The 26,837-nt window shown below is 49.7% G+C and overlaps 2 protein-coding genes and 1 long non-coding RNA gene across 3 annotated transcripts; 1 reads left to right on the plus strand and 2 right to left on the minus strand.

The window, feature by feature from the left end:
* Positions 1 to 278: 278 nt before the first annotated feature.
* On the minus strand, positions 279 to 5,519 carry Cplx3 (complexin 3). Its single transcript, XM_005069591.4, has 3 exons — positions 5,238 to 5,519; positions 3,915 to 4,002; positions 279 to 1,335 (listed from the first exon to the last, which is right to left on the minus strand). Exons 1-3 carry the CDS (start codon positions 5,399 to 5,401, stop codon positions 1,111 to 1,113), a joined length of 477 nt encoding a protein of 158 aa, XP_005069648.1. The 5' UTR covers positions 5,402 to 5,519; the 3' UTR covers positions 279 to 1,110.
* A 752-nt stretch (positions 5,520 to 6,271) lies between these two features.
* Positions 6,272 to 22,352, minus strand: Lman1l (lectin, mannose binding 1 like). The gene is given in 14 exon segments (XM_040729682.1): positions 6,272 to 6,527; positions 7,418 to 7,545; positions 8,309 to 8,365; positions 8,367 to 8,433; positions 9,145 to 9,212; positions 10,224 to 10,375; positions 10,877 to 11,009; positions 11,660 to 11,715; positions 12,651 to 12,771; positions 15,519 to 15,618; positions 17,224 to 17,282; positions 17,375 to 17,482; positions 17,581 to 17,735; positions 22,025 to 22,352. Coding segments are annotated over 14 exon segments (1,662 nt in total). The 3' UTR covers positions 6,272 to 6,397.
* On the plus strand, positions 9,080 to 12,611 carry LOC121133412. The gene is made up of 2 exons (XR_005870238.1): positions 9,080 to 9,406; positions 9,529 to 12,611. It is a non-coding gene; the product is annotated as an uncharacterized LOC121133412 (long non-coding RNA).
* Positions 22,353 to 26,837: the final 4,485 nt, after the last annotated feature.

Genomic DNA, 26,837 nt, shown 5'->3' on the forward strand with positions numbered 1-26,837 from the left:
GCTGGCTGCCACACCCTCCTCTAACCCTTGGTGCTTAGACTTCCTTCATCCAGCCCACAGTGCATCATCCTCTTCCTCAGTGAAGCCCCTGGCTCATGTATGGCCCTGAGAGGGCGCTCTTACAGGGGCTAACATTAGACTGGGTCCCACGCAAGCCCCATTTTCTCGTTCCTCCTAGGGCCCTCTGAAACTGCAGGTGCACAGGTAGAGGATACCCCTCCAAGGGCAGACCTGGGGCCTGTGAACTCCAAGTCAGCAGTTAAGTGGGAAGATAGTCATGCCATTTGGAATCTTTATTTTTCCACTGAACGAGAAGAGGAAATTCCAACTATGGAATCCAGAGAATTCTACAGGAACAGAACAAAATTTGGCTGGGCCCTGGGCCCAGAGAAGATCTGGAGCTGCTTGAGCTACTGTTCAGTGCCAGCTCCATCCTTGGCTCTCCGCCCCGCACACAGCATTGCTCCATTCCCAGAGCCCACAGTGGCAGCTGTGTGATGCTGTGGCTGCAGCTGCTGCCCTACCCCATAAGGGATGCGGGCTCTCTTCTGAGTGGCCAGGGATGCCAATCAGGAGAGAATTTCAGAAATCACTCAGTCTATCCCCATTTTACAGATGATGAGATGAAACCCAGGAGGAGCAGCTTCTAGGATGATAAAGGTAGTAGGGCTAGGATCAGGCCCCCTATGTGTCCAGAGTGTCTCTGAGCATCCAAGAGCTGGTATCTGGAGGGCTGGGAACCCAAGGGACATGTGTCTATGTGTGCCAGGATGCATCTGTGGCGAATGAGCCAGGGCTTCTGTGTCCTTCTGTGAGTGCTCTTGTGTGAAAGAACAGGAGACTGTACCCAGAGAGGGCTGGGCTAATCCTATCAACTTGGGAAACTTTCCAGGAAGAAGAGGGACAGAGGGAAGAATGGGAACTTGGCTGGCAATAGAGAGGGAGAGTCAGAGCCTGGGCTGGACATGGATGAGAAGGCTCTGGGGCTAGGCTGGGTCAGGGGGAAAAAGCCCAAGATGGAGTGGAGGTATCTGGAAGTTGAGACACTCTCTTAGCCCTCATGTGAGACCAGCCCTCTGGCCATCCCAGAGGCAGCCCTGGGGGAAGTAGTCACATGATGTGGCACTTCTCAGCTGATTGCTTGAGGTCCCCTAGTGTAGTTTGGGCCTTGTCCTTGAGTGAACTGAGGTCCAAGCCAGGGAGGCTGGCCAGCTGCCCCAACACAGAGGCCTTATCCTCCTCTTCTTCTGTGTCCTCCTCGATCATCTTGGCTAACTCCCGAGGCAGCTCCACATCTCCACCTGCCAGCTGGATCTGGCTTTCATCTGTCTCATTCTGAAGGGAAGAGAGATGAGTCAAGGGTGGAGGTTTAGGAGGACCTAGCAGGCTTGGTTCTGGGACCCTGGATTCGTGGAGTCCACATTCCAGTAAGGTCAGCATCTGCCCCCACATCTGTCAAGCCTTCCATGGGTGCATGCAGAGACTTTGCATTTGAAACTTGCAGCTTTTGCACTGCCTTACTCACCTGAGATACTGAAGGACTAGCAGAGAGACTAAATCAAAAGGAAAACGTCACTCTGTTACAGCCAGCTGAGTCATGTGTTGACTGTGGCTAACAAGACTGAATGGCACAACAAAAATTGTGATGGGGGGCTGGAGAGATGGCTCAGAGGTTGAGAGCACTGGCTGCTCTTCCAGAATTCCTGAGTTCAATTCCCAGCAACCACATGGTGGCTCAAAACCATCTATAATGAGTTCTAGTGCCCTCTTCTGGCATGCAGGCAGAACACTGTATAAATAATAACAAATCTTTTTTTAAAAAGATGAAACACCTTTAAAAAATAGTGATAGGTACCTTATATCAATACCTAATATATGGTTGACAGCAACCTAGGTGCCTTTAACATTTTTTATATTTATTTTATTATTTATATGTATGTATGTGCATGTGTGTGTGGGCACCCATGGAGGCCTGAAAAGGACATCAGACCCCTTAAGCCAGAGTTACAGACAGCTGTGAGCTTCTGACGTGCATGCTGGGAACTAAACTCCAGTCTTCTACAAGAGCAACAAGTGGTTTTAACCACAGAGACATCTTTCTAGCACCAAGAATGCTTTTACTTTTTGCAACTAAAAAATATCTAGGAAAATGCCAGTAATGATGGCACACATCTTTAATCCAAGCAGGCAGACAGAGGCAGGCGGATCTCTGAGTTTGAGGCCAGCCTGATCTACAGAGCTACAAAGCAAGTTCCAGGGCAACCAGGGCTACACAAAGAAACCCTGTCTCAAAACAAACAAAAATTAAAAAAAAAAACAAAATTAGGAAAAGCCAAGAGTGGTGACAAATATCTTTAACTCCAGCACTTGGGAGACAGAGGCCAGTGAATCTCTAAGAGTTCAAAGCCAGCCTGATCTACCATTGCAAGTTCCAGGCCAGCCAGGGCTGCATAACGAGACATGTGTCAAAACAAACAAACAAAAACTAGGAAAAAAATGAGAAGTGGACCGCAGCTGTGATCTTAGCACTCAGGAGTGGAAGCAGAAGGATCAGGAGTTCAAGGCCATCCTCAGCAACATGGGACCCATCATCTCTACTTGCCAAATTAAAAGAGAAAAATGGAGACTCAGAGTTTTTAAACACTTTGCCTAAGATCATACAACTATGAAGGGAATGGTAAGCTAGATTCAGGCCTGTCACTTTTTCCAGTACCTGTACTCCTTTTGCACCTACTAAGAGCCACCATGCTCCCCTAGGCCTCTGAGGAGTCTTCTTCTGTGTCCTACACAGGTGCAAATCTTGCCTTGGCTGCTAGACTCAAAATTCCCTCATGGCAGAGTAATGTCTCTTACATGTTTAGTGTAAGTTATGACCCCATTGCTACCTGGACTTTCAAAAATGCAGACTTTCTGAACCAGGCTTGCCTTTGAGAGACTTATGGGAAGTCAGTGGCAGCCAGGGGCTCAGTAAACATTGTTAGATGGGTAAATGTGATACAACATATTTGATTTCTGAACTCAAGTAGAAAATCAAGGCCAAGGCTATGGCACCCTACTCCTTGGAGTCTAGAACAACAGCTCTGGGCACACAAAGGTGATATTCTGGGAAGCGGCTTGTCCCATGTAAGAGTGGCACATTTGTGTCTAGAACAACAGCTCTGGGCACACAAAGGTGATACTCTGGGAAGCGGCTTGTCCCATGTAAGAGTGGCACATTTGTGTCTAGAACAACAGCTCTGGGCACACAAAGGTGATACTCTGGGAAGCGGCTTGTCCCATGTAAGAGTGGCACATTTGTGTCTAGTGCTGCAACATCTTGGGGAGCATGGGGCAGAGGCTTCCCGAGACAAAGACCGGCTAAAGGGGTACTTTGTTTTTTGTATATAGACCCTGTGTCTTAGAAAATAGCCCAACGGCTGGAGCTGAGCTTTCACCCAGGGGCTGTATGACCTTAAGAGTCTCTTAGTCTCCCTGAGCTCAGTTTCCTCTTTCACAAAGGCAGTGACAATTACTTAGCAGCTTTATTGAGATGGCCAGGAGAGGACATGAAGGTTAAGTACCTGATGCACAGAAAGGAAGAGTCATGTTCTCTCCCCCTGCCAACTCTCCAAATGTATTCAACAGCCACGAAAGAGCTCACCCCCTTACAGAGCTGTCTTTCTAACTCCTCTGTGTCTTCATGGGCCAGCACTGACCCAGCTTGGAGAGATGGAAGTGAAGGGAAGAAATGACTCTGCAAACACAAACCTGTAAGCTTCCAAAGGCCCAGGGTCTACCTCAGCTCTGAGTGTGTGAATGAATGAAGGAGTGAGTGACTGAATGAATAAGAAGAGGAAAAATGGAGGAGCCCTGAAGAAATCCAGCTCCCAATGCTCAGGGTCCCAGGAGCACCTCACAGTTTAGACCCTGGATACCTTGGGCAGATGGTATTTGTCTCTGAAGTGACTTCGCAGTGTGGCCCGTTCTGCCTTCCTCTGTGTGAACTGTGCATCTCGCTCCATCCTGCGTGGGAAAAGGACAACAGTTGGAAAGTTGCCTCAGGGGTTGAGAGAAGGTGTGGGCTGTCTGCAAAGGAAGGGCTAGAATGGTCTGGGAGACCTGGGAGAGGCTGTATGGGTTCTCCAAGCCCCAGCTGGCCTGTGTCCAGTCATCTCTGACTGGCCGGCTTAGCTTTTGTCACCAGCCGATCACAATGTCCTTCCTCTGTATTCTCTACTGCTGCCAAGGGACAGAGTTGACTGGGTGGCAGTCTGACTCTCTCTCTCTCTGAAGATCCTAATAGATGTCCTTTGCAATTGCCGACTGGGGTCTATCGTTCCTTCTCTGATAAGCTGTGCGGAGTGGGCAGTGAAGGTATATGTGCAAGGGTGGGTGCCCTTCAGTAAATCACTTGCCTTCCTCTGCTGTAAAGCGGAGCTGAAATTTTGCAACTCACGAAACAACCAGGATTAATGACAATAGCATTTCATGAAGATTTGCCGTGTGCTGTACTAAAGGGTTAACATTCATGAAGTCATTCAGCTTTCAGGAATATATAAAGCATATATTGTGATTACCTCTCCCATTTTCCAGAAGGGGAAAGGCATCACAGAAATGCTAGGTGACTTTTTTTTTTGAGACAGGGTTTCTCTGTATTGTTTTGGAGGCTGTCCTGAAACACGATCGGTAGACCAGGCTTGGTCTCGAACCCACAGAGATCCACCTGCTAGGTGACTTTTTAAAGTTACTCAGCTAATAAGCAAAATGAGGCTCTGAGCCAAGCAACTTCACCTCAAAGTTCAGACCCACCTCACTCTGTCTCTACCCTAGAACTACTGCACACAGTAGGCTCAGTATCTACCAATAGCCCCATTGTGGACATGTCCCTGTGACTCTGTGCCCTGCCTGATAAAAAGCACTTTTCTTACAGCCTCAGGCTCAGAGGAGACCCAGTTGGAAGACGGGCGGTTAAGACCAGATCGGATTAAAGGATTACCTATTTCACCAGAGCTGCACGTGCACCCCCACTCCCCCAGGACACTCATCACCCTTCCCCCAACTCCCCTGGGTCAGAGGATGAAGCTGGAACAGGGTCCTGTGTTTGAAAATGAGATGGTTGTGAAAGTAGCCCACAGGGCACCTCCCTTCCTCTTACCATGTTTAGGAGATGTAAAGGGGAGCTCTGACCCAGGGGTGGGCATAGCAGCGGTAGTGTATTTGTGTGCAGGTCGCAGGAGCGAAGAAGGAATTCCACTTACTTCTCCTCCACCAGTTGCTTCTGATACTCCTCGTACTCTTCTCGGCTCATGCCCTGTGCTTCAGCTGCAGACTTGTCTCCATCCCCCTTGTCCTCGCCGCCCCCCAGGCTCCCGGTGAGGTTCTTCAGCTGGCCGCCCACCATGGTCTTCACCATGAACGCCATGGTCTTCTCTGGCCACTGTACCAGGCGCCTGGTTCGTCGGCGCCTACTTCAGCACTAAGTCCCAGGGACAGCTCCGGCTGCGAGCTTGCGCCCCACGCTTTGCGCACCGCCCCTACTTTCCCAAACCCCTCCTCACTGGGGGAAGGGGGAAGTGGGGGGGCATGCACGGGGCTGAGAAGCCTGGACCACGTGCCCGCTCCTCACTCCCGCCTTGCCCACGTGCCTCCTTTAGTGCCAGCCAAGCTCTGCTGGCTACTGCTGACAGCTGATTAGGGCTTGTGGTGGTGGGGTCGCTGGGAGAAGGGGCTGCGCTGATATGTGCCTTGATCCCTGCAATGTCCTCTACCCCTGGGTCATCGAGAACCAGGTCTTCATCTTGGAGCACCCGGTAGCGTCAACAGCCAAACACCCCCCAGCCTTGGGACCCACTGCATCCTCCTTCTACCCCACCTCCAAGCTGTTGACCCTAGCAGCCGCCTTAAAGCACTCAAGGCTGGGAAGTGGGGAGACCTCAAGAGCTTGAGCAGGAATCCCAGTTACATGGTTCGGTGAGTTTGCGCTTAGTTCCTCTGTCACGTGTCTGCCTTCTGTCCCTAGAGCCTCAGGGAGTGGGGAAGGGGAGTGTGGTTTGGGGGTACTGAAAAGATGAGCCAGAAGGAACCCAGGGACCTCTCCTTGTCCTTGGTGAGTTTAGGAACAGAATTTCGCAGTTGTCTTCCTTTGCCTCAGTCGTCCAGAGGAAAAGGCTGTGTGGGTACCTGGCTCTTGGCTTTCTTGCCTGCTTGGACCCTATTCCTGCTACCTACCTAGAGAAGGTGGAAGCCATCAGAGACTGTTTGAGTTTGGAAGGCACATGAGGAGATCAGCATGGCGAGAGGAACATCACCTTTAATATGATGAGCTTGACAAAAGCTAAGATGTGGGCACTGAGGAAGGACACTGGCCAAATCCTCAATCCCCCATTTGTCTCCTGGTAAGACATGACTTGGAGTTGGGTCAAGTTTGCATGCTGTAGGGCACAGGCTGTCTCCTCAGAGCCCCTAGTGTCCTGGGCAGGGGCAATGCAGGCTCTCGAGGAGGGCTTCCTGTGGACAGGTACTCCTGAAGCCGGGTGTCCAGCTCCTGCCTGCTGCCAGAAAGAAAAGGCTACCTGAGTCTCCCTTCTGAAACCAAGACTCATACTTGTCTCTCAATGCTGAGTGTTCCACAGACTCCCATATTCTGGACCTTCCATGGCTCCCTTGACATGCCACATAAGTTTACACTTCACCCTGGCATTTGAAGTTTTTCTGGGTGGTTTAGTACTAAAGCTAAACTCCTGTGCACACATTTTCTTCTTTTTCTTTAGACAAGATTTCACTATGTAGCCTAGGCTGGCCCAGATATCTGCATCCCTTTGCCCCAGCCTTCCAAGTGCTGAGATCAAAGGCATTCATCTCTAATCCAGAACACCCAGATTCCTTGCTCAATTTTGTAAGTCGGTCTTGCCCTTTACTCAGTTGCTGTCTTTTTCTTTCCCCTAAGATGCCTTTTTTTTTTCATGCCTCCATGCTTTTTCTGACACTGTTCCCTCTGCATCAGTGCTTTTACCTATTTTGTCAGGCTGAAAAACTCTTAGCCACTTTGATGACCCAAATCTAATATCCTTTCCAGGTCAATTCCCTGATTCCCATCTACCCCAACTCCACCCCAAAGATGATTCAGTTGCCTTTTTCCAATTCTCCAAGCTTCTAGCCATCACAGCACTGGCAACATAAGGTCTGGCTATCAGTTAGTTAGTTTTCAGTGGCTCACTCTAGAGCGAGCTCTGTGGGGCAGGACCAGATGGGACTGGGCCTTAGTGGGTGTCTGTACTTAATAAGTGAGGCGTCCCTGTCTATATTCTGCTCCCAGCCCTCTGGTGAACTGGGTAGCTCCCATCTGAGCTTTAGGGTCCCCTATTTCAAGTTCAATGGTTGTAGACCACAACCAAGATATAGAGGTGGTATGGGAAGCCCTGCCCATGGGAAGGCCCACCTGAAGTTTATGTAGCAGAAGAAGCCTACAGTCTGCATGAGGAGGAAGAACAGGAAGACACTGGTGCGAAGACACGTAGAAGTTCCTGAGAGCCAGCCAGATGGGCGGGGAGCCTTGGCTGTCATTTTCTGAAAGGGAAAAGTATGAGGCTCTGTCTCCGCATCTAACACAGGAGAGGGGGAGGGGAACTGGAATTCTGCCTTGCATGGTCCCTATTTATCTCCCTCAGGCTTGGGTTATCCTGGGGCTGTCATCTAGGGAACAAGGAAAAAAGACAAGTGTCCAAAGCCGCGTCCTTCTCCAATCTTGCATGGTTACGTCTGTGGGAATAGCTCAGAAGATACAGGTCCTGGAATCATCAAGAGACCAAAGGTGTAAGAGATGAGAGAGAAGGAGAAGCAGATGGTGACTCGAGGGTGAGGAAAAGAACAAGGAAGGACAGAGACCCAGGAAGACCAGCATCACCACTGAATCTGAGTGGTCCCTGGCATGGTCTATCCACTTCCCTTCTGGTCATCCAGGGCATTTGGGTAGTTTGAGTTTGTGGGCCTTCCTCCTGAGCAAAAGAGTGTAAAGATAGCTGGGCGTACACCTTTAATCCCAACACTTGGGAGATAGAGGCAGGTGGATCTCTGTGAGTTCAAGGCTAGCCTGGTCTACAGAAAGTTCCAGGGCTACACAGAGAAACCCTGTCTCCAAAAAAAAAAAAAAAGACAGAGAGAGTCAAAGATGAGATCTGTCTCTTCTTCATGCCCATGTGCAGGCACACATCGATACGGATGTGCCTATTAGGGTTACTGGACAGATGCTCTGAAGCTATAGAAGTGTTGGGAGAAGGGTGGTAGAGACCAGATCTTAAGGACGAGCCCCTTGTATGATCCACTTTCTTACCACCAGACCCCGGAGGTCCTTCTGCAGGAGGCTGAGGATCTGGTCCAGCTCAAAAAAAATGATGTTTAGTGCCCACAGGCAGGTAGAAGACCTGGGCTCCTGAAGCCATTTGGGCAGCTGCTTTCCTGGTGGTGTGGTGGAGCATGGAAATCAAGGAAGACGATCCATTATACTTCTTGGTTGTACACAAATTACCAAATCTTTTCCCATAATCCTCCAGGGCCAGCACATGGTAAAGAATAGGTATCATTAATAGAGTCTTTTCTTTGGGGCTGGTCTTTTTACTCTAAAAAACTTCTCCCTAGAACCTGAGACAAGTTTAGTGTATACAAAGAATTCTCTAAAAGTATCTGGATATGGGCCAGGCTCCCTGGGCTCTGCTTTTTATCTCTGGCCCCGGGGGAATTAACTCCTCTCAGGTTCTTGCCCTCTGCCACCTTCAGGCATCTAGATGGAGATTTACAGCCACAGGACCTACAAAGTACAAGGGATCTCCCCACCCCCAGAACTCTACAGGGAAGTCCACAGGCAAGGGTGAACCAGAGTGAGATTCTGGGAGACTGGAGGCAAAATGAGCTTATATCACCAAAGGCTAGGCTTCCTCCAAGAACCTTTATCAAAATAAATGCCCTCAGGGACTGAGGAGATGGCTCGGTGGGTAAGAGTGCTTGCTTTGCAAGCACAGAACCTGAGTTCACATTCCCAGCACACAGTTAAAAAGCCAGGTATGGTCGCAGGTACCTATAGCCCAGCATTGGGGGCAGGAATCTGACAGAGGCAGGATGACAGAGGAGCCCTTCTTCCCTCTCAGTCCCCCTCCTCACTCTCTCCCTTACCTCATCTCTTGCAGGGCCTGGAGCAGAGTCCGCTGTCCATAGAGCAGGGTGCCGACCTGGGCAGTGTTCTACAGGAGGGCCAACTCTTATCCCGTGTCCCGAGTGCAGTGCCCTTTCCTCAGAGGGCATCTTCCCCACGGATACGTCACTCTTCTTCTAGAAGCCTTCCTAAACAGCCATGGGTCTCCTCTGTTTGGCACACTGAGTCTCCCATAGAACTTACCTACCTGGGCTTCTGCAGGCCCCTCCTTCCACACCAAAGGTGTGTTATTTCTCCCCAAAGGGCCCTCTAGGCTTTCCAAAATCCTTCTCCTTTTAAAAAGTGTCCCTGCCCCCTCACGGAAGCAGAAGCCCAACCCAATCCTTTTTGTGTCTTTCTCCTAGGCTGCAATCCAAACTAAGGGCCAGCACTGGTTAAAATCCAGCACATGGGTCCAAGTCTGGCAGAGTGACCTGGAGACATAGTTGACACTCTGAGGAGTGGAGTCATGTAAGTGGGGTTCAGGGTATGAAGGCAGGATCAGAGATTCCAGGAGTGTGGGTCTCTGTGCCACTCCAACAGCCTAGCCTAGACTATTCTGAACTGAGGACAAAAGATTAAAGCCTTGGGCTGGCAGAGCCCAGCAAAACCTGCATGAACGGCTGCTGGCTGGCTCCCTCTGCCCACTAGCCAGCACTTTGGTTGAGTTTACCTTTCACTCCCCAAGTCAGAGCATGGCCTATGGAATGACACCTGGGGAGGAGCTAGGGTGGCAGCAGAGATGAAATGAGGATTCTGGTGCAACTGAGCATTTAAGCAAGTCTTATGCAAATCACACGTGAAGCCATATGCAAATTAGAGCCTAGTCTATTTCTGCCATTTGTCTATAGACCAGATTCCAAATACCTGGCATGTCTTCTCTGCAGCCCAGCCCTGTGGCTCCAGGACAATTGCTATGTGTTAATGTCCTCTTACATACCTCCTTGTTGCATGCCGTGACCTGCCCTCCTTTCCCTCTAAGCTTTGACGAGGCTAGCTCTAGACTGCCACTATTCTTTCAAGCTGTGGATAGTAACTAGGGTACCCCGGGGTCACTCACCCAGCCTCCTTCAGGCCTGACTTGAACTGTAGACCCTAGCTGCTGTTTCCACTGCCTCTCGGCCTGGTCCAGCTGCCTGGAGAGAGCCTGGAGGGCTTGCAGGATCTGGCTTTGTCTGCCCAGTGTATCCTCCAGGTCAAAGAACCCTTCCCCTAGGGATTAGGGCAAAGCCAAGATGGAAAGACCACTGGGGTGGGGAAAATGAGGAGGTGTAGATTCTGTTTCTAAGACCCTCCCCTGGAAAATGGGTCTGGGGGCTGGCAAGCAGGGTGAGCAACAGAAAAATGCTTGCCAGGAAAACTTGGAAATGTAATTTTGATCCCCAAATTCACCAGAACCCATGTAAAGGTAGAAGGAGAGAATAGATTCCACAAAGTTGTCCTCTGACTGCCACACAAATGTGTGCGCGTGCGCACACACACACACACACACACACACACACACACACTTTCCACGTGCACATGCTCATGTACACAAGCTGAAAAATAAAATGTGTCTGGGGGGTCATAGGTCAGACTACTTGGTCCAGTTTCTGCTTAGATACAGCCTGCTTGGGCCTCCACTTCTCCATTGGTTAATGGACTTTGTGTTCTAAGGTTCCTGTGGCCCTCCAATGTGCCATGGCCCCACCTGCCTGCTCCTTGGGTACTTACCTTCTTCCTGGGCTTTGGAGTCCAGCGGTTGAATGCTGTCCTTGCTGGTACTCAGGGCCAGCCTTGTCTGCAGCCCTTTTAGCATCCTGGTCAGGCGAAACTTCTCCTTCTCCATGAAAGTCTGGGGGGCCACCTGAAAGAAAAAGACAGAAAGTCAACCCCAAATGCATGGGAGTCCTGTGAGGGCAGCCTTCCCCCAACAGCCTCAAGGTCCCGGGGAGCCCAGTCTTCCTCCCTAACCACATACTCCCTGGGATCAAAGAGGAACCCACAGCTCAACCACCAGGCCCCCATGGAACCCCGCAGTCATATGAGCACCGTACCTACCTCATCCTTACATCCTTCTCTACTCACTGAGCTCAGGTCTTTGGACATTTTAAGCCTTTGTGTATGGTGCTCATTTAGGCTCATCTCCTCCTGGCATCCTTCTCCCCCCTCCTCGCTGACTCAGACCCCTCTTTAGTGTTCCTTCTGTTCCCCTCTGACCCTGACCCTGGGTTGTTTTGGTTTTGTTTGTTGTTGTTGAGACAATGTCCTAACTGTGCTGCCCTGACCTGGCACCCAGAGAGTGCTGGAATTAAAGGTAATTGTCATCTAGGAAGCCTAGAGGACGAGCCCTGGCCCCTACACTACTCAGCCCAGAGCTTGACTTTGGCAAAGCTCAGAGAGCTAGCTGAGACAAGAACGAGAAGGGCAGATCTAAGATGCCCTGTTGTGAGTGGAGGCGTCTGAGGAGAGCCGCATCTCAGGCTACCTCTCCCAGGCAGAAAGGGCTGGCGTTACCTCTGGACCTGGTTCCCACAAACTGAAGGTCAGGAAGGACAGGATATCATGGTCATCTGGAAGGGGGACAGATGAAGGGGAGATGAGGAGCTTTTTACCCAGAAGTTCATCCATCCAGACTCTACTGTTTTCTGGGAAAATAAGAGGCTTGTATGACTCTGGGCAACTCTGACCTTTGTCTCACAGGGAAGGTATGAAGGTAAATACCCAAGTGTGTGTGGATATGTGAGTTGAACCACACACAGCCAGAGTGGGTCCCAGCAGCCATGCAGCAGACCACAGGGCACTGAAGGCTGCTACTGCAATTGCAGGCACACAGTGGCTGCTTCCCAGCATGCTTGTAGCCATGCCACTCTTCCCTCCTTAGGAACCTTCCATGGCTCCCCAGTACCCAGGGTCTAAAGACTAAAGTCTTGGTAGTCACAGATTCCCACTCTCCAGTTGCAGCCTGCTTTTCAGTTGTAGGACCCTCCGTGGGCTCTCCACTGCAAGACATCCTGTTATTCCCTACTGTAGCTCATGCTGTCCCCCTTTTTACCATCCTACAGCACCTAAAGTGAATTTACGGAGATGGATACTAGAATATAAATTTTCTCATTGCTATCTCATTTGAGACCTTTTTCGAGACAGGGTCTCTGTAGCCCGGGTTGACCTGTAAATCTGCTGTGTAGCAGAGGATAACTTTGAACTCCTGATCCCCCACCTCTGCCTCCCAAGTGCTGTGAGTACAGGCATTCACCACCACACCTGGGATCCTGAATGCTGCCTCAGCACTCACCAACAGAGCTACATTACCAGTTTCCCATTTGAGACTTTCAATAGTCCTTCAAGGCCAATGTGACCTCCTGATGGAGAAGCCAGAGAAGGAGGGTGACCAGCCCAGCCCAGATGAAGTAGTTAACACCATACAAAGGTGTTTTAGAAGCTGCAATAAAGTTTCATCATCACCAAACACAGCCCTCTGCTCTTACCTACCTGGTGGGGTCCTCACCTGCTAAGGTGCTGGTGGCTGCTGAGACCCCAAAGAAGCCTCCAGGGGCCAAAAGCAGAGGCTCCACATTGACACAGACCTCTTCAGGGTCATTGGGAGTATGGCCTCCACTCAAGGACACCTAAGGGATATGGAGGGAGTGAGTTCCTGCCTCTGCCTGGTCCCTGGCTAAGGGACCAACACCTACTCAGACTCACTGGCTTCAGCTTGAGTAATATAGAAACTACAAGGCCTGGGATCACAATGGCATGGAAATGCCATGGATGCTGGTTTCATGGGAGCTTTGTACGTTTCTGTTGTTAAGATTCTTTGTATGAAACTCAAGTCCACATGGATCAAAGAGAAAGTGTGGAATAACCTTGAACTCACTGGCAACTTCTTAAACAGAACACCAGTTGTGCAGGCACTAAGATAGACAATTAGTAAATGGGACCTCCTGAAACTGAAATGCTTCTGTAAGGCAAAGGATACTATCAATAAGACAAAACAGCAGCCTACAGAATGGGAAAAGGTCTTCACTAACCCCACAGCTGACAGAGGGTAATTTCCAAGATATATAAAGAACTCAAGAAACTAGACATCAAAAAACCAAATAAATTCAATCAAAGATGGGATACAGATTTGAGCAGAGAATTCTCAACAGAGGAATCTCAAATGGCTGAGAAACACTTAAGAAATGTTCAAAATCCTTAACCATCACAGAAATGCAAATCAAAACAACTCTGAGATTCTATATTATCCCTGTCAGAATAACTAAGGTCAAAAGCACAAGCAGCTCATGCTGGAGAGGATGTGGAGCAAAGGTAATATTCCTCCATTGTTGGTGGGAGTGCAAACTTGTACAGCCACTTCAGAAGTCAATACGGTGCTGGGTGTGGTGGCGCACGCCTTTAATCCCAGCACTCGGGAGGCAGAGGCAGGAGGATCTGTGTGAGTGCGAGACCAGCCTGGTCTACAGAGTGAATTCCAGGACAGGCTCCAAAGCTACACAGAGAAACCCTGTCTCAAAAAACCAAAAAAAAAAAAAATCAATATGGCAGTTTCTCAGAAAATTGGGAATCAGTTTGTCCCAAGACCCAGATATAGCACTCCTGGGCATATACTCAAAGGACACGCCATCACACCACAAGGACACTTGCTTAACTATGTTCACAGCAGCTTTATTCATAATATCCAGAGACTGGGAGCAACCTAGATGTCCCTCAACAGAAGAATAGATGAAGAAACTGCAGTATATTTACACAATGGAGTATTAGTTTTTTAAAGACAACAACATCATGAAATTTTCAGGCAAATGGATAGAACTAGAAAAAAATCACCCTGAGTGAAGTAACCCAGACCCAGAAAGACATGGTATGCACTCACTTATAAATGCATATTAGCTGTAAAGTAAAGGAAAACCATGCTACACTCCACAGATCCAGAAAGCTAAGTTACAAGGCAGGGTTCAGGAGTGGAATGTATGGAATCCCCCTGGGACGGGGAAATAGAATAGACACTGGGGGTGAAGGGAGCTAGGGGAGGTGGGGGTAGGTTGGAGGGAGAGAGTACTGGGAGAGAGGAATGTAATTGGGGACATCTTAGGGACCAGCTAGAAACCTAGTGTAATGGAATTCCCAGGAATCTATGAGGGTGACCCTAGCTAAGACTCGTAGCAATGGGATACAGAGCCTGAATTGTCTCCTATAACCAGGCAAGACTTCTGGTGGAGGGACTGGGACACCAATTCAGCCACATAACCTTTGACCTACATTTTCCTGTCTACGAGACTAGACGTGCTGGGGTAAAGGTGGCACAGAAACTGTGGAAGTGGCCAACCAATGACTGGTATAGTTTGAGACGCAGGCCACAAGAGGGAGCTCATCCCTGACATTGTCTGGAGGGCCAGGAACCAGAGGGTGGGCAGCCCAGAGACCAAACAAAACTGGAGGGGGAAAAAAGGTCAATGAAAAGATTGCTAACGACATTCTACTATACTCATAGGTTGGTGCCTAGCCCAGTTGTCATCAGAGAGGCTTCATGCAGCAACAGATGGAAACATACAGAGACCCACACCCAAACATTAGGCAGAGCTTGGGGAATCCTGTGGAAGAGGGGGAGGGAGGATTGTAGGAACCATAGGGGTCAAGGACACCACAAGAAAACCCACAGAATCAACTATCCAGGACTCACAGGGACTCAGAAACTGAACCAACAATTAGAGGGCCTAATGGGACTGACCTAGGACCTCTGCATTTATGTGACAGTTGTGTAGCTTAATCTCCGTGTGGGGCTCCTGACACTGGGGGCAGGGGCTGTTTGTGAGTCTTTTGCCAGCTTTTGGAACCCTCTTCCTCATACTGGGTTGCTTATCCAGCCTTACTATGAGGGGAGGTGCCTGGCCTCACTGCAGCTTGATATGCCAAGTCTAGTTGATATCCATGGGAGGCCTGCCCTTTCTGAAGAGAAACAGAGGAGGAGCTGATGGGGGCAGGGAGGACTGGGAGGAGAAGAAGAAGGGGAAACTGGTCCGATGTAAAAAAGAAAATAAAAAGGAAACAAAATGTCCTCCCCACCCCACCAAAAACTCAAAAGAAACAATGAGGAAAATCAAATAAAAATGTAATATTGAGAGAGAGAGAGAGAGAGAGAGAGAGAGAGAGAGAGAGAGAGAGAGAGAGAGAGAGAGAGGAGATTCTTTGTATTTCTTTGTATGTGGAAGACTACATGTGGGTATTGGTCTGAGTGTACTAAGCACTCACATGGGTATGAAGACAAGTGTGGGGTGACACATGGGTCACAGGCATGAAGCTATTGAATGCTAGGCACCCCAAACCACAGCTCTACCTCCCACCAGAGGCTCCCACAGAAACAGCAGGGGTGACTCACCTGCAGCCTCTGCCTCCAGTAGGTGATCCGAGCTCGGAAGGGGTATGGCCAGTTCCTGAAGTCCCGGTGACAGGAGCCCAGCTCGTGGACAGTTCCATCCCTATGAACACTTGGAATGCAGTCAGACCACATAGGACCCACAGACAAGCCAACAGGAGCAACTCTGTTCAAGCCTAAACTGTCACTGTCCCCATTGGGTGACCTGGCCTGGGACAACTCCCTCTTGTCTAGCCTGACTCCCTTGCTATAGTTTGCTTCTTGGCAGGAGAAGGAGGAAGAAAGCTCTGTGTGGCAGTGTTGACTGGCACTTGGGAAGTCACAGGAACCAGGGGTGTCTGCAAAGGGACAGAGGCCCAGGCTAACCATGGGATTTCCAATTTCTAGCCCCCAGATCACCTCATAATCCCACTGCCCCCCTCCCTCTTCTTCCCTGAAGCTCCAAGGCCTGTCACTTTCCCCAACTGCCAAGGCTCAGACTATTTGAGGCAAAGGACAATATGGCTAGTTCACCTTTCCCCAAGGGAAGTTCATCAGGCCCAGGGAATTAGGAGCAGAGAGTTGAGACTGAGTTGCTCTGGTCCATGGGTGCATACTATAATATCACCTTCAGCCAAGAGTTGGGTAGCAGACAGCACTCGGGAGGCAGAGGCAGGTAGATCTTTGTGAGTTCAATACCAGCCTGGTCTACAGAGTGAGTTCTAGGACAGCCTGGAAAACAATACAGAGAAACTCTGTCTTGAAAAACAAAAACAAAGCCGGGCAGTGGTGGCACACGCCTTTTATCCCAGCACTCGGGAGGCAGAGGCAGGTGGATCTCTGTGAGTTCGAGACCAACCTGGTCTACTGAGCGAGTTCCAGGACAGGCTCCAAAACAATACAGAGAAACCCTGCCTCGAAAAAACCAAAAGAAAAAAAAGAAAAAAGAAAAAGAAAAAGAAACAACAAAAAAGAAGAGTTGGGTAGCAGAGAGCAGGGGGAAGCCAGGTTCAAGGTAATGATTGCGCCTGGCTGTATAACCTTGGGCAAGTTCTCTCCTCTTCCCAGATTCCAGTCTTGTTGTCTTTAAAATGAGGATAATAATTGCAACTATCTCATAATTGTGTTATGAGGGTTCACAAGACAATGTCAAATGCCTGGGCACTGTGCCTGGTATACAGTAAGCCCAACTCTATAAATGTCAGCAATTATCCTAATTGTGATGGGCTAAGGGATGTTTGCTGAGACACACTGACAAACCAGTCCAACCACTTAGGGTAGCCAGCAGGGAAAGGACAGGAGGCCACCTCATCTGGGAGAAAGAGACAACAGTACAACTAGTGCCTAGATCCTCCCTGGCCACTGCTGTGTAACCATTCAGGTCATTTAGCCTTTCTGGGCGCCTAAGTGTCCTCACCTAACAACCCATGCTGCATAAGGGTATCTGGAGTGAGACCCTCATGGTAGTTTCAGCCTTGGTCACTTTACCTGGGGCTGGTAAGCTGAATGACTGGAGAAAATGGGCCATCACCAAGAAGAGCAAGCACACTCTGGCCCTGGTTCCTGAGGCACAGCTCAGACCAGTGGGAGAGAGTTCTGGGAGGCAGCAGGGCTCATAATGAGAGGTCAGCAAAGGTGGTAGGGCTAGGAGGGGCAGGCTGTGTAGATGAGGAAGTGCAGGTGATTGCTAAGCCCAGGGAAGGCGGGGTCAGTTCCCTTAGACCCTTACCCATACTGCTCCTGGAGGCCATGCCCATCACTGGCCAGCACTCGGATGGCAGGGCTGTTCTGCATGGGAGGGGACAAACAGCCTCAGGCACAGTCAGGAGAGTGAGGATTAGAGTTAAGACAGGCAGGATGGGCAGGAGATGGCTACCCACCTGGACATCACTGGTGGAGGAATCGAAGAAGATTTTGATGCCATCCCATGAGACCAGCCCCTCTGGGACAGAGCTGATTTGACCCCTGTCCTGGATGTACCACATGGCCTGCAAGTTCCCAGCCCACAGGTCAGAGACTCTGAAGGACACGGGTACCTGGGTGTTATCGCCTACCTCCCCAACAGATAAGAGTCAGGACCACTCACCATACCCAGGGCTCCCTGGCGCCCAGGTCCAGTCACCCTCATCTGCATCTCCACTTCCCAGGCAGGGAAGGAGACAGAGATCTTGCTCCACACGGCACCACTCCGGTTCTTCATAGACGGAGCCAGCCGCACTTCCTCTAGGCCTGGGATGGCATCTGTGGAGCAGGGCAGCTGGGGAACCACTGGACCCTCCTCTCTTACCTCTCTGTCTCATTGGCAAAAGCAGAGCCCTGGGAAGAGCTCACAGCAAGACCTTGCCATTTGATATGCGGCTGGCAGGGGAGATGCCAGAGTCCACTGGGGAAATGGGACCAGCACCCAGCTGGTGGGTGTCACCCAGGAAGGGCAGCAAGAGCCAATTCTTTGCTGCATTCCACTTCAGCCTCCTGAAACTCTATGCCGTGCATTTTTTTTTTCCGAGACAGGGTTTCTCTGTATTGTTTTGGAGGCTATCGGTCCAGCCCAGCCTGGAACTCACAGAGACCCGCCTGCCTCTGCCTCCCGAGTGCTGGGATTAAAGGCGTGCGCCACCACCGCCCGGCTTTTTTTTTTTTTTTTGCCGTGCATTTTTTATAAGATCTTGTTTTGTGGGGCTGCGGATGGGGCTCAGTTGGTAGAGTGCCTGCCTAGTAGACACGAAGCTCTGAGTTCCATCCCAGTGTCCCCATAAAACTGAGTGTGGTGGCACACACCTGCATCCTAGGACTCAGGGGGTGGAGGCCAGAGGATCAGTAACTCAGGGTCATCCTTGTTGGCTACATTAGTGTTGTAGCTGAAGACGTGTGACATTCCTTTATGCTGTGGATATTTGTTTAATGATGCAAAGATGTGTTGCATTCTTTTTTTCTTTTTTTGGTTTTTACGAGACAGGGTTTCTCTGTATTGTTTTGGAGGTTGGAGGCTGTTGGTCCAGCCTGGCCTCGAACTCACAGAGTGAGTTCCGCCTGCCTCTGCCTCCCGAGTGCTTGGATTAAAGGTGTGTGCCACCACCGCCCGGCTTGTTGCATTCTTTTGTGTTGCATTTGTTTAATTCTGAAAAGCTGTGTCACTTTGCCTGTCTGAAACACCTGATTTGTCTAATAACGGCCAATAGTGAGGCAGGAGAGAGAAATAGGCAGGGCTGCCAGGCAGAGAGAACAAATAAGAGAAGGAAGAAGAGGGAGGAGCAAGAAAAGGAGAAGGGGGGAAGACAAAGGGGTCAGCCACACAGCCTCACAACCAGCCATAGAGTAGGAAGGAAAGAAAGACATAGAGAATAGAGAAAGGTAAAAGCCCAGAGGCAAAAGTTAGATGGGATAATTTAAGAAAAACTGGCTAGAAGCATGCAAAGCTAAGGCCGGGCATTCTTTGTTGGTTGTTGTTGTTTGTTTGTTTGTTTTTTGTCTTTTGTTTTTGTTTTATTTGGTTTTGCAAGACAGGGTTTCTCTGTGACTTTGGAGGCTGTCCTAGAAGGCCGGCATTCTTAAGTAAGAATAAGTCTCTGTATTTTTATTTGGGAGCTGGGTGGTGGGTCCCTAAAGAGCAAAGAGTGGGAAAAAAACAAAACAAAACAGCGACACAACAGACTCTGTTCTAGGGCTGGGGGGGATGGCTCAGTAGGTGAAGTTCTTGCTTTCTGTGTAAGAACAAGGATCTAAGTTTTGATGCCGCTGGGTGATGGTGCACACCTTTGATCCCAGCACTCAGGAGGCAGAGGCAGGCGGGTCTCTGTGAATTTGAGGACAGCCTGGTCTACAGAGTGAGTTCCAGGACAGCTAGGGCTACACAGAGAACCCCTGTCTTGAAAAACCAAAAACAGCAACAAAGGTGGAGAAGCAATTAAGGAATATAGCCTAATGTCAACTCTGGTCTTCAAATGTGCAGGCACGGAGCCGGGCGTTGGTGGGCACATGACTTTAATCCCAGCACTCGGGAGGCAGAGGCAGGCAGATCTGGTCTACAAGAGCTAGTTCCAGGACAGCCTCCAACGCCTCAGAGAAACCCTGTCTCAAAAAAAAGTGCAGGCGTGGGTTAGTGCATGTGTACACACACACACATACATCGTCATCATTATCATCACCATAGATCCTGTCTCCAAAAGAGGAGATACCATTTTACAGAAGTTCAAACACATCTCTTTCCACTAAGGTTTCCAGTCCTAACACAGCTACTGGAGGTAACAAGTACAAGCTGGGAGGATCCTAGGGGTGGCTAGATGAGGCTCCCAGGGTAGGGGACCCAGAGTGGCCCAAGAAAAGGAAGGCTTGTGGCAGAGAGACTGAGGCAGGCTGTGGCCTGTCAGGTGGTGAGGAAAGGGTGGAGGCTGGGAGAGCATGAGGAAGCCTGGCACTGTGGGCAGGTCAGAAGGGGCTCCCTGTGATGGGCGAAGAGAGTGAAACTGAGGCATACATGGCAGAAACTGGAGGGAGGGGATCAGAGACTCCCTTCCAGCTGGCTCCCCTGCCAGCCTGGAACCTGGTCCAAGGCCAGACCCTGCCAAGACTTTCCGGAGGTTGCTAATCCAGCCTGTTTGCTCTGTAAAGGCCAGTGGTGGACGGGGAAGCCCAGAAGCCACCACTGCGTGAAGTGAGCTGTTGTTTTGTTTATGTTTTCTTAAAATAGCCCAGGCTGGTCTAGAACTCTTCAGATAGCAAAAGACGATCCTCCTGCCTCCATTTCCATAGAGTACTGGGATAACAGGTTGATATCCTACCTGATTTTGTGTGGTACTTAGACACAAGTAAGGGTCTTGTGCATGCCAAGCCAAACACTCTGGCAGCTGAGCAATATTGCTTGCTAGCCCAACACTGAGCAGCACTGTTTGCCCAAGGGTTTTTTGTTTTCATACTTTAAAACGTGAGTGCGTGCCTCTGTGTGTGTGTGTGTGTGTGTGTGTGTGTGTGTGTGTGTGTGTGTACAGACACAATCGGACACATATACAGAAGTCAGAGGAAACTTTCAATAGTTTTTCAATAACTGGTTGTCTCCTTCCATTGTGGGCTGTGGGAATCAAACACAGGTTGTCAGGCTTGCATGGCAAGTGCTTTCACTAGCTGAGCCATCTCAGCTCTTTTTGTAACAAAGACAAGGTCTTGCCAAGCAGTCCAGTCTGGCCTCAAGGTCTTGACTCTCCTGTCTCAACCTCCCGAGTGCTGGGATTATAGGCCTATACCACCACACCCAGCTCTAGGAGACTTACAGGAGGCAAGGCTTATCTGACTAAACTTACATACTCATCTTTATGTGCAGTGTCTGGGACTTCATGCCAGACTGAGAGTCTGACTCAGTCCTGGGTATCCAGGCTGGGCACAGGGGAGCATTGGGTGGGGCTCTGATAAAATGAGAGATGAATGAATAGACAACAATCATATCGCCGGCGATCTACTCCCCCACATGCTCTGTGACACCTTAGCTGTGTGGCAAGGCTCTGAGCAGAGAGTATTGTACCGGCTCTGCCATCCTGTCCCTACGGCAGCACCTGGCTGTGAAAAAGCCCATCCTCTGTCTCCCCCCCGCTTCTGTGGAGGTGGGTTGAAGTTTCTGCCATGCTGGAGTCTCTTAGTCAGAAATCATGCCACTGTTCAGAACTTGTACTTCAAGATAGAAATACATAGCCCATCTTCTTTTCCTCTTTTCCTTGCCAGCTAGGAGTCTCTGAATGAAATTCACGGCTGAGCCAACCTCACAGTATATTTTGGAAATAAACCATATCCCTGGGCTCACTTCATGACCTACTCTAACTCTTGATTTTCTCTTACTCTTCATTTAAGACCCTGCATAGTGTATAGCTTTCAGTGCACCATCACAGATCCTTTTGTGGACAAGATCAGACAAAGTGTAGCTCTGGGTTTAGAAGACCCTGAGCCCAGACCTGCGGGCTAAGATCCTCTAATGTCTGCTTCCACCTCCAGTACACAGGGAAGGGCCTGGTGCCCACTCTAACACAATAGCTGGACAACAGTGCCTCCCTTCCAGCAGACCTCTAGTCCCGCAGGATGGGGACAGCAGAGAGGAGGTTTATCTCTGTTTAAGGGGCCTTGTGATTGTGCAACAGGTACATCAGGGGTGTGCATGAGTGTACGTGTGCACACCTGTGTGTTTGCAGTCAGAAGGCAGAGGGAGAGGGGCGCAGCAAATAGAAACAAGGCGAAAACTCCTGGCATCCCTTCACCCTCCTCTTCAGCTGTAACCCTCTGCTGTTCTGCATGCCCAACAGCTCACCCTGCCAGTGCCTCTGGGTCCTCCACAAACACATTCCATGAACAAAGAAAGGATGGCTTGAGAGGCAAAGCAGCTAGGTATGGCAGAGCAGGAGACATGTCTGAGAGGGGCCTTGGGCCAGGCACTGTCGCCTCAGTGTCACCCCTCTCCCTGCACAGAGCCTCTCATACACTGTCCATCCAGCTGTAGACCCCCCAGCACTCTGAAGGACCCTGGGCATGGCCAGTCCCCGTTTGTTCCTCACCTCCGTGGTGGCTCCAGAAGGGTATTCCAGCCCCGGGAACTGCCAGCCTCGGTCCCTTGAAGCTGAGCTTGTACTCAAACCTGCGTTGAGGAGGGTGGCTCCTTTCAGCACTGTACAGAGCCAGCAGTGGGAAAAGAAGGCAGAGGGAAGCTGACGGACCCCCAGCCCCCAGCATGGCAAAGGAACTGATTTCTGGGCACCGGGATTGGTCCTGGCTGTGAGGCCGACAACAGGATCCAGGATGCGTGGCCAGGCAGGGAGATAGATACTGGGGACCTTCCAGGATTCTGGTTTTGGCTCTGTGCTCCCCACCCCCCAATACACACATCCTGTTTCTCTTGCAGGTCTGATATTAGGCCCCACCCTCTCTCACCTCCACCCTGCAGCCTGGCTGTCCCCTGGGCTCCTGGCCAACTTGAGCTTTGCCCCTGTTGCTTGGCTTAAGCGGTCTTCCTGTTCTCCCTCAGCCCCAGTAGCTGGTGACAGGATGGGGTACTCAGGGATGCTCAGCGCCAGGCCCTGCTTTCCCTGCTTTCCCCAGCCCTGGCCTTCCCTCCTCGTTTCCGGGCGGTCCTTTGCCTGCTCTCCTTTAACAGCACAGCACAGCCTGCCTCCCAGCCACCCACCAGCCTCTCCCCCTTGAGTTTTCCATCTCTGCTGTCCGGCATGCCAATAGTTCCTTCTGCCGGTGCCTCCGGGTCCTCAACAGATAAATTCCAAGAATAAATATTGTCTTAAAAGATAAAACTCGAAAAACCGAGAAAAAAAAAAGATAAATCAGCTGGGCATGGCAGCGTATGGCTGTAATTTCAGCACTCTGAAAGCTGAAGCAGGAGGACCACTGTGAGTTCGATAAGACTAGCTTGGGTTGCATAGCAAGTACCAGGCCAGCCAGGGCAACATAGAAAACAAAAACAAAGCTGGGTGTATGAAACCTGTAATTTTAGCACTTGGAAGGCAGAAGCAGGTGGTCTCTATTAGTTCAAGACTAGCCTGGTTCATATTGTGAGTTTCAGGCCAGCCATGACTACATAGTGAGATCCTGTCTTTGAAAAAGGAGGAGGAGGAGGAAGAGGAAGAACAGAGAAAGAGAAAATAAATTCAAAGTGTAACTGGGTGTGGTGGCTCATGCTAGTGATCCCGGTACCTACAAGGTAGGAGGATTACTCTGAGTTCAAGGTCAGCCTGGAGCTATAGTGAGATCCTGTCTCACAAAAGATGGGTGGAGGTAGGATTGGGGGGGTGGAGAACCAGTACAAATACAGATCTTGTTAGAGTGAAAAAATAATAAAAGTTGGGGAAATTGGAACAATGGGTATTTGATGTTAAAGACTGTGGTTAAATTTTTGGGTATAATATGGTATTGGGGCTATGGTTTTTCAGTATTTAGGAAATTTTTTAGGTGTAATATAGTACCAGAGTTATGGTTTTTCAGTATCTAGGAGACACATACTAAAACTTTATGGATGAACTCATGTCTCTGGGATTTGTTCTCAAATATCGCAGAGTCTGGGACAAGCAGGTGGTATGGACAATGCAGGCCAGACCTGGGATGGTAACTGCTGAAAATGGACAGTAGGAATTTGAGGGCTCATTATATTCATGGGTTTTTGTTTGTTTTTCGAGACAGGGTTTCTCTGTGTAACAGTCCTGGCTATCATGGAACTCACTCTGTAGACCAGGCTGGCCTTGAACTCATAGAGATACACCTGTCTCTGCCTCCTGAGTGCTGGGATTAAAGGTGTGCACCACCACCACCTGGCTTGTTCTGTTTTTTGTTTTTTTGTGGTTTTTTTTTTTGAGACAGGGTCTCAAGTTACTGAAGTTGGCCTTGAACTTGCTATGTAGATAAAGATGACCTCCAATGTCTTAACCTTCCTGCTTACCCTCCCCAAATACTAAAGTTACAGCATTTGTCATCACAGTTGGGTTTTTTTTCACAGTTGGGTTTTTTGTTGTTTAATTATATATATAATTTAGACTTTTTGAGACAGTGTTTTCTGTTTTGTTTTGTTTTTTTGTGTAGTCCTGGCTATCCTGGAACTCACTCTATAGATCAGGCTAGCTTCAGATTCAGAGATCCACCTGCCTCTGCTTTCTGAGTGCTGGAATTAAAGGTGAGCCCCACCATGCTCAGCTTACAGTTGGTTTTTGTCTGTTTGTTGTTGGGAGACAAGATCTCACTTTGTAGCCCTGGCTGGCCTAGAATGTGCTATCTAGACCAGACTGGTCTCAAACGCACAGAGACCCACCTGTTTCTTCCTTCTGTCTCTCTTGCCTGGTTCTTTATCAGTTTTACATGGTGCGGGGATGATCAAACCTAGGACTTCATTCCAGGCAAGCATGCTACCAACTGAGCTATGTCCTCAGGCTGCCGTCTGCTTCCTATCCTTCCTTTCTTCTCTTTCATGCTGGAGATCCAACCCAGGGAGCTCTACCACTAAGCTACACTCCAGCCTACTCTTTACATAGTTAAACATGTTCTTGAAAGGTAAGAAACTCCATTTTCCAAACTTTGTACCCAGATAAAGGTTGACTTTCCATAGCAGCCATCCAAGCACTCTGATAGCTGCAGTGTCTGGGCATACATTTTGGACATGCTAAAGGAAGTCACTACACCATGCTCAACCTTCCCAGGCAAGCTCAGGGAGGAAAGGATCCTCCTACACCCCTCTCCCTGGCTCTCACCTCTCTCTATCCAAGCAAGGAATTGTGTAGCCATTTCCTTGGGAGGTTTAACAAAACAGCCCTGATGGAAGCTTACTGAAATCTAGTAAATTCAAAACATTCAGAGAATTCTGAGGGAAGGCTCCTTAAGATTCCAAAAGATCTAAAGGGAGGCTCAGTAAGACTCGGGAAATACACAATTCAGAATTCTCAGGAAGTCCCTGAAACTGACCAGATGTGTAAGGGTCTCAAAGTTATATAAGAAGGATGAACTGCCGAGGCGGTTCAGACTGGTGGAGTTGCCTGGCAGACGCTGTGATCTATGGAGTTTCTTGCAAGTTGTGCAGCAAGCTCCAGAGACTCCATCTTCATGAGCCATCATCCACGTACTGATGCAGCTGTCTTTGAGTCATCCTTCCTCCTCTTGTAAATGACCCCTGACCCATACTCTTGCAAGTAACCCCAGTAAACTCATTGGTTCACCAAGCTGGACTATGGCCGTCTCCTTGGTTTGGTCTGTTTCCTACTGGGACCAGTTACATATTTGTTCACATTGTTTCACACAGGGTCCTCTAGCCTAGGGAAAACTTCTGACACAGCCTGCCCATGCTCTCACTCACCCTTCACCCTCACTGGGATCTTCCTCTTCTGTGCTCACCTCTGTTCTCCTGCCTTCTGCTCCCCACATGGCACTCTGTCACTGTTGTCCCTTCCCAGCCTCTTAGTTGGGGTCCTCAGGTCCACCTGATCCCCTGGGATTGTTTATCTCTGCCCTTAGTTTCCACAAGTGGTTCCCAAATCCCTTCTTCCAGCCCCAGCGCTCCAGGGGCTACAGGAATGAATGTGTCTGCGAAGACTCCACTTGGATGCCCTGACATCCTGTTTGGTGGAATCTCTCTTCTCCAGCACACGCTCCCCAGCCTCCTTCAGGCTGTAGGGCCCCTCGGATGTCCTTTTATCCACATACCCTGCTGCCACCTTCACCTCTGCCATCACTAGCTTTTCAATGAGCTCTCGTCACTTCTAGTTGCAACCTGTGTCTCAATCTTTCTGGGCCTTGGTTTTCTTAACTGCAATATGCGGTACTTACAGAGAAATACTGCATATAACCATTTGATATAGTATATAAAATATAGAGTATATGGCTCCAAGAGGCGTCTGGAGGGTTGCATGACAGTGTGTGTGAAGTGCTTAGACCAGGGCCTGGCACACACTGAGTGCTGCTCCGCTCAGCAAAATAGCAGCTGGGTTGACCTTGTCTCTGCTCTTCCTGCTTGCCCAGCTCAGGCACCACCCATCACGTCCTTGACAGCAGCTTCCCTACAACTCCTGGTTCCCTTTCTGAACTCACTCCAGGCCAGGAGACCTCTCTAAACTTCAGATATTCCCCTTATTCCTTTATCCTGCACAGGCCAATGGTGGCTCCTAGTCATAGCTCCTTAAAGCTGGCCTCCACTTTGGGTCTGTGAAGCCATGTGAGGTCTGGGCCCTGCTTCCTCAGCTCTGAACACATCATTCTTAGGAATCTCACCATCTCTGCTCCTCATGTGTCCTTTTGACAAGGGTGTTCCTCATCACCACCCAACACTTGCCTGTAAAGTGACCTGCATCTCCTGCTGCCTCTGCCGTATTGGCTGGCAACTGGCAGAAGGTAACACCCCAAAGGACTTCTGGGTAGCAAGCTGAGCCCTGAGAGGGTTCCCCCCACCTGTCCACAATGTTAGGGTACCCTCTAGGTTAGGAATTATGTCGTGCTCATTTACAACAAGCCAACAGCCACACGGATGGCTGGAGGATAGAAGAAACGCAAGCATAAACAGAAAGCAGACGCTGGGCTGGGCTCAGCTGGCAGACTGCCTGCCTAGCATGCGCAAAGCCCTGGGTTTGATTCCCAGTACTGCATATACTGGGCCAGGAGTCACAGGCTGGTATTTCCAGCACCTGGGAAATGGAGGTAGGAGCCTCGATAATGTAGGCTCATCCTCTGCTACATAATGATTAGAGGCCAGTCTGGGTTACATGAGGCCTGGTATAAAAAAGAAAAAAGGAAAAACTGGGCTGGTGGGTTACAGCCCAATCCTACCACTGTTAGAGCACTTGCCTAGCATTCTGAGGCCCTGGGTTCACACTACAGTACTTTTTCCAG

Source organism: Mesocricetus auratus, unplaced genomic scaffold, assembly GCF_017639785.1.
Source record: "Mesocricetus auratus isolate SY011 unplaced genomic scaffold, BCM_Maur_2.0 Super-Scaffold_100022, whole genome shotgun sequence".
Lineage (NCBI taxonomy): Eukaryota > Metazoa > Chordata > Mammalia > Rodentia > Cricetidae > Mesocricetus > Mesocricetus auratus.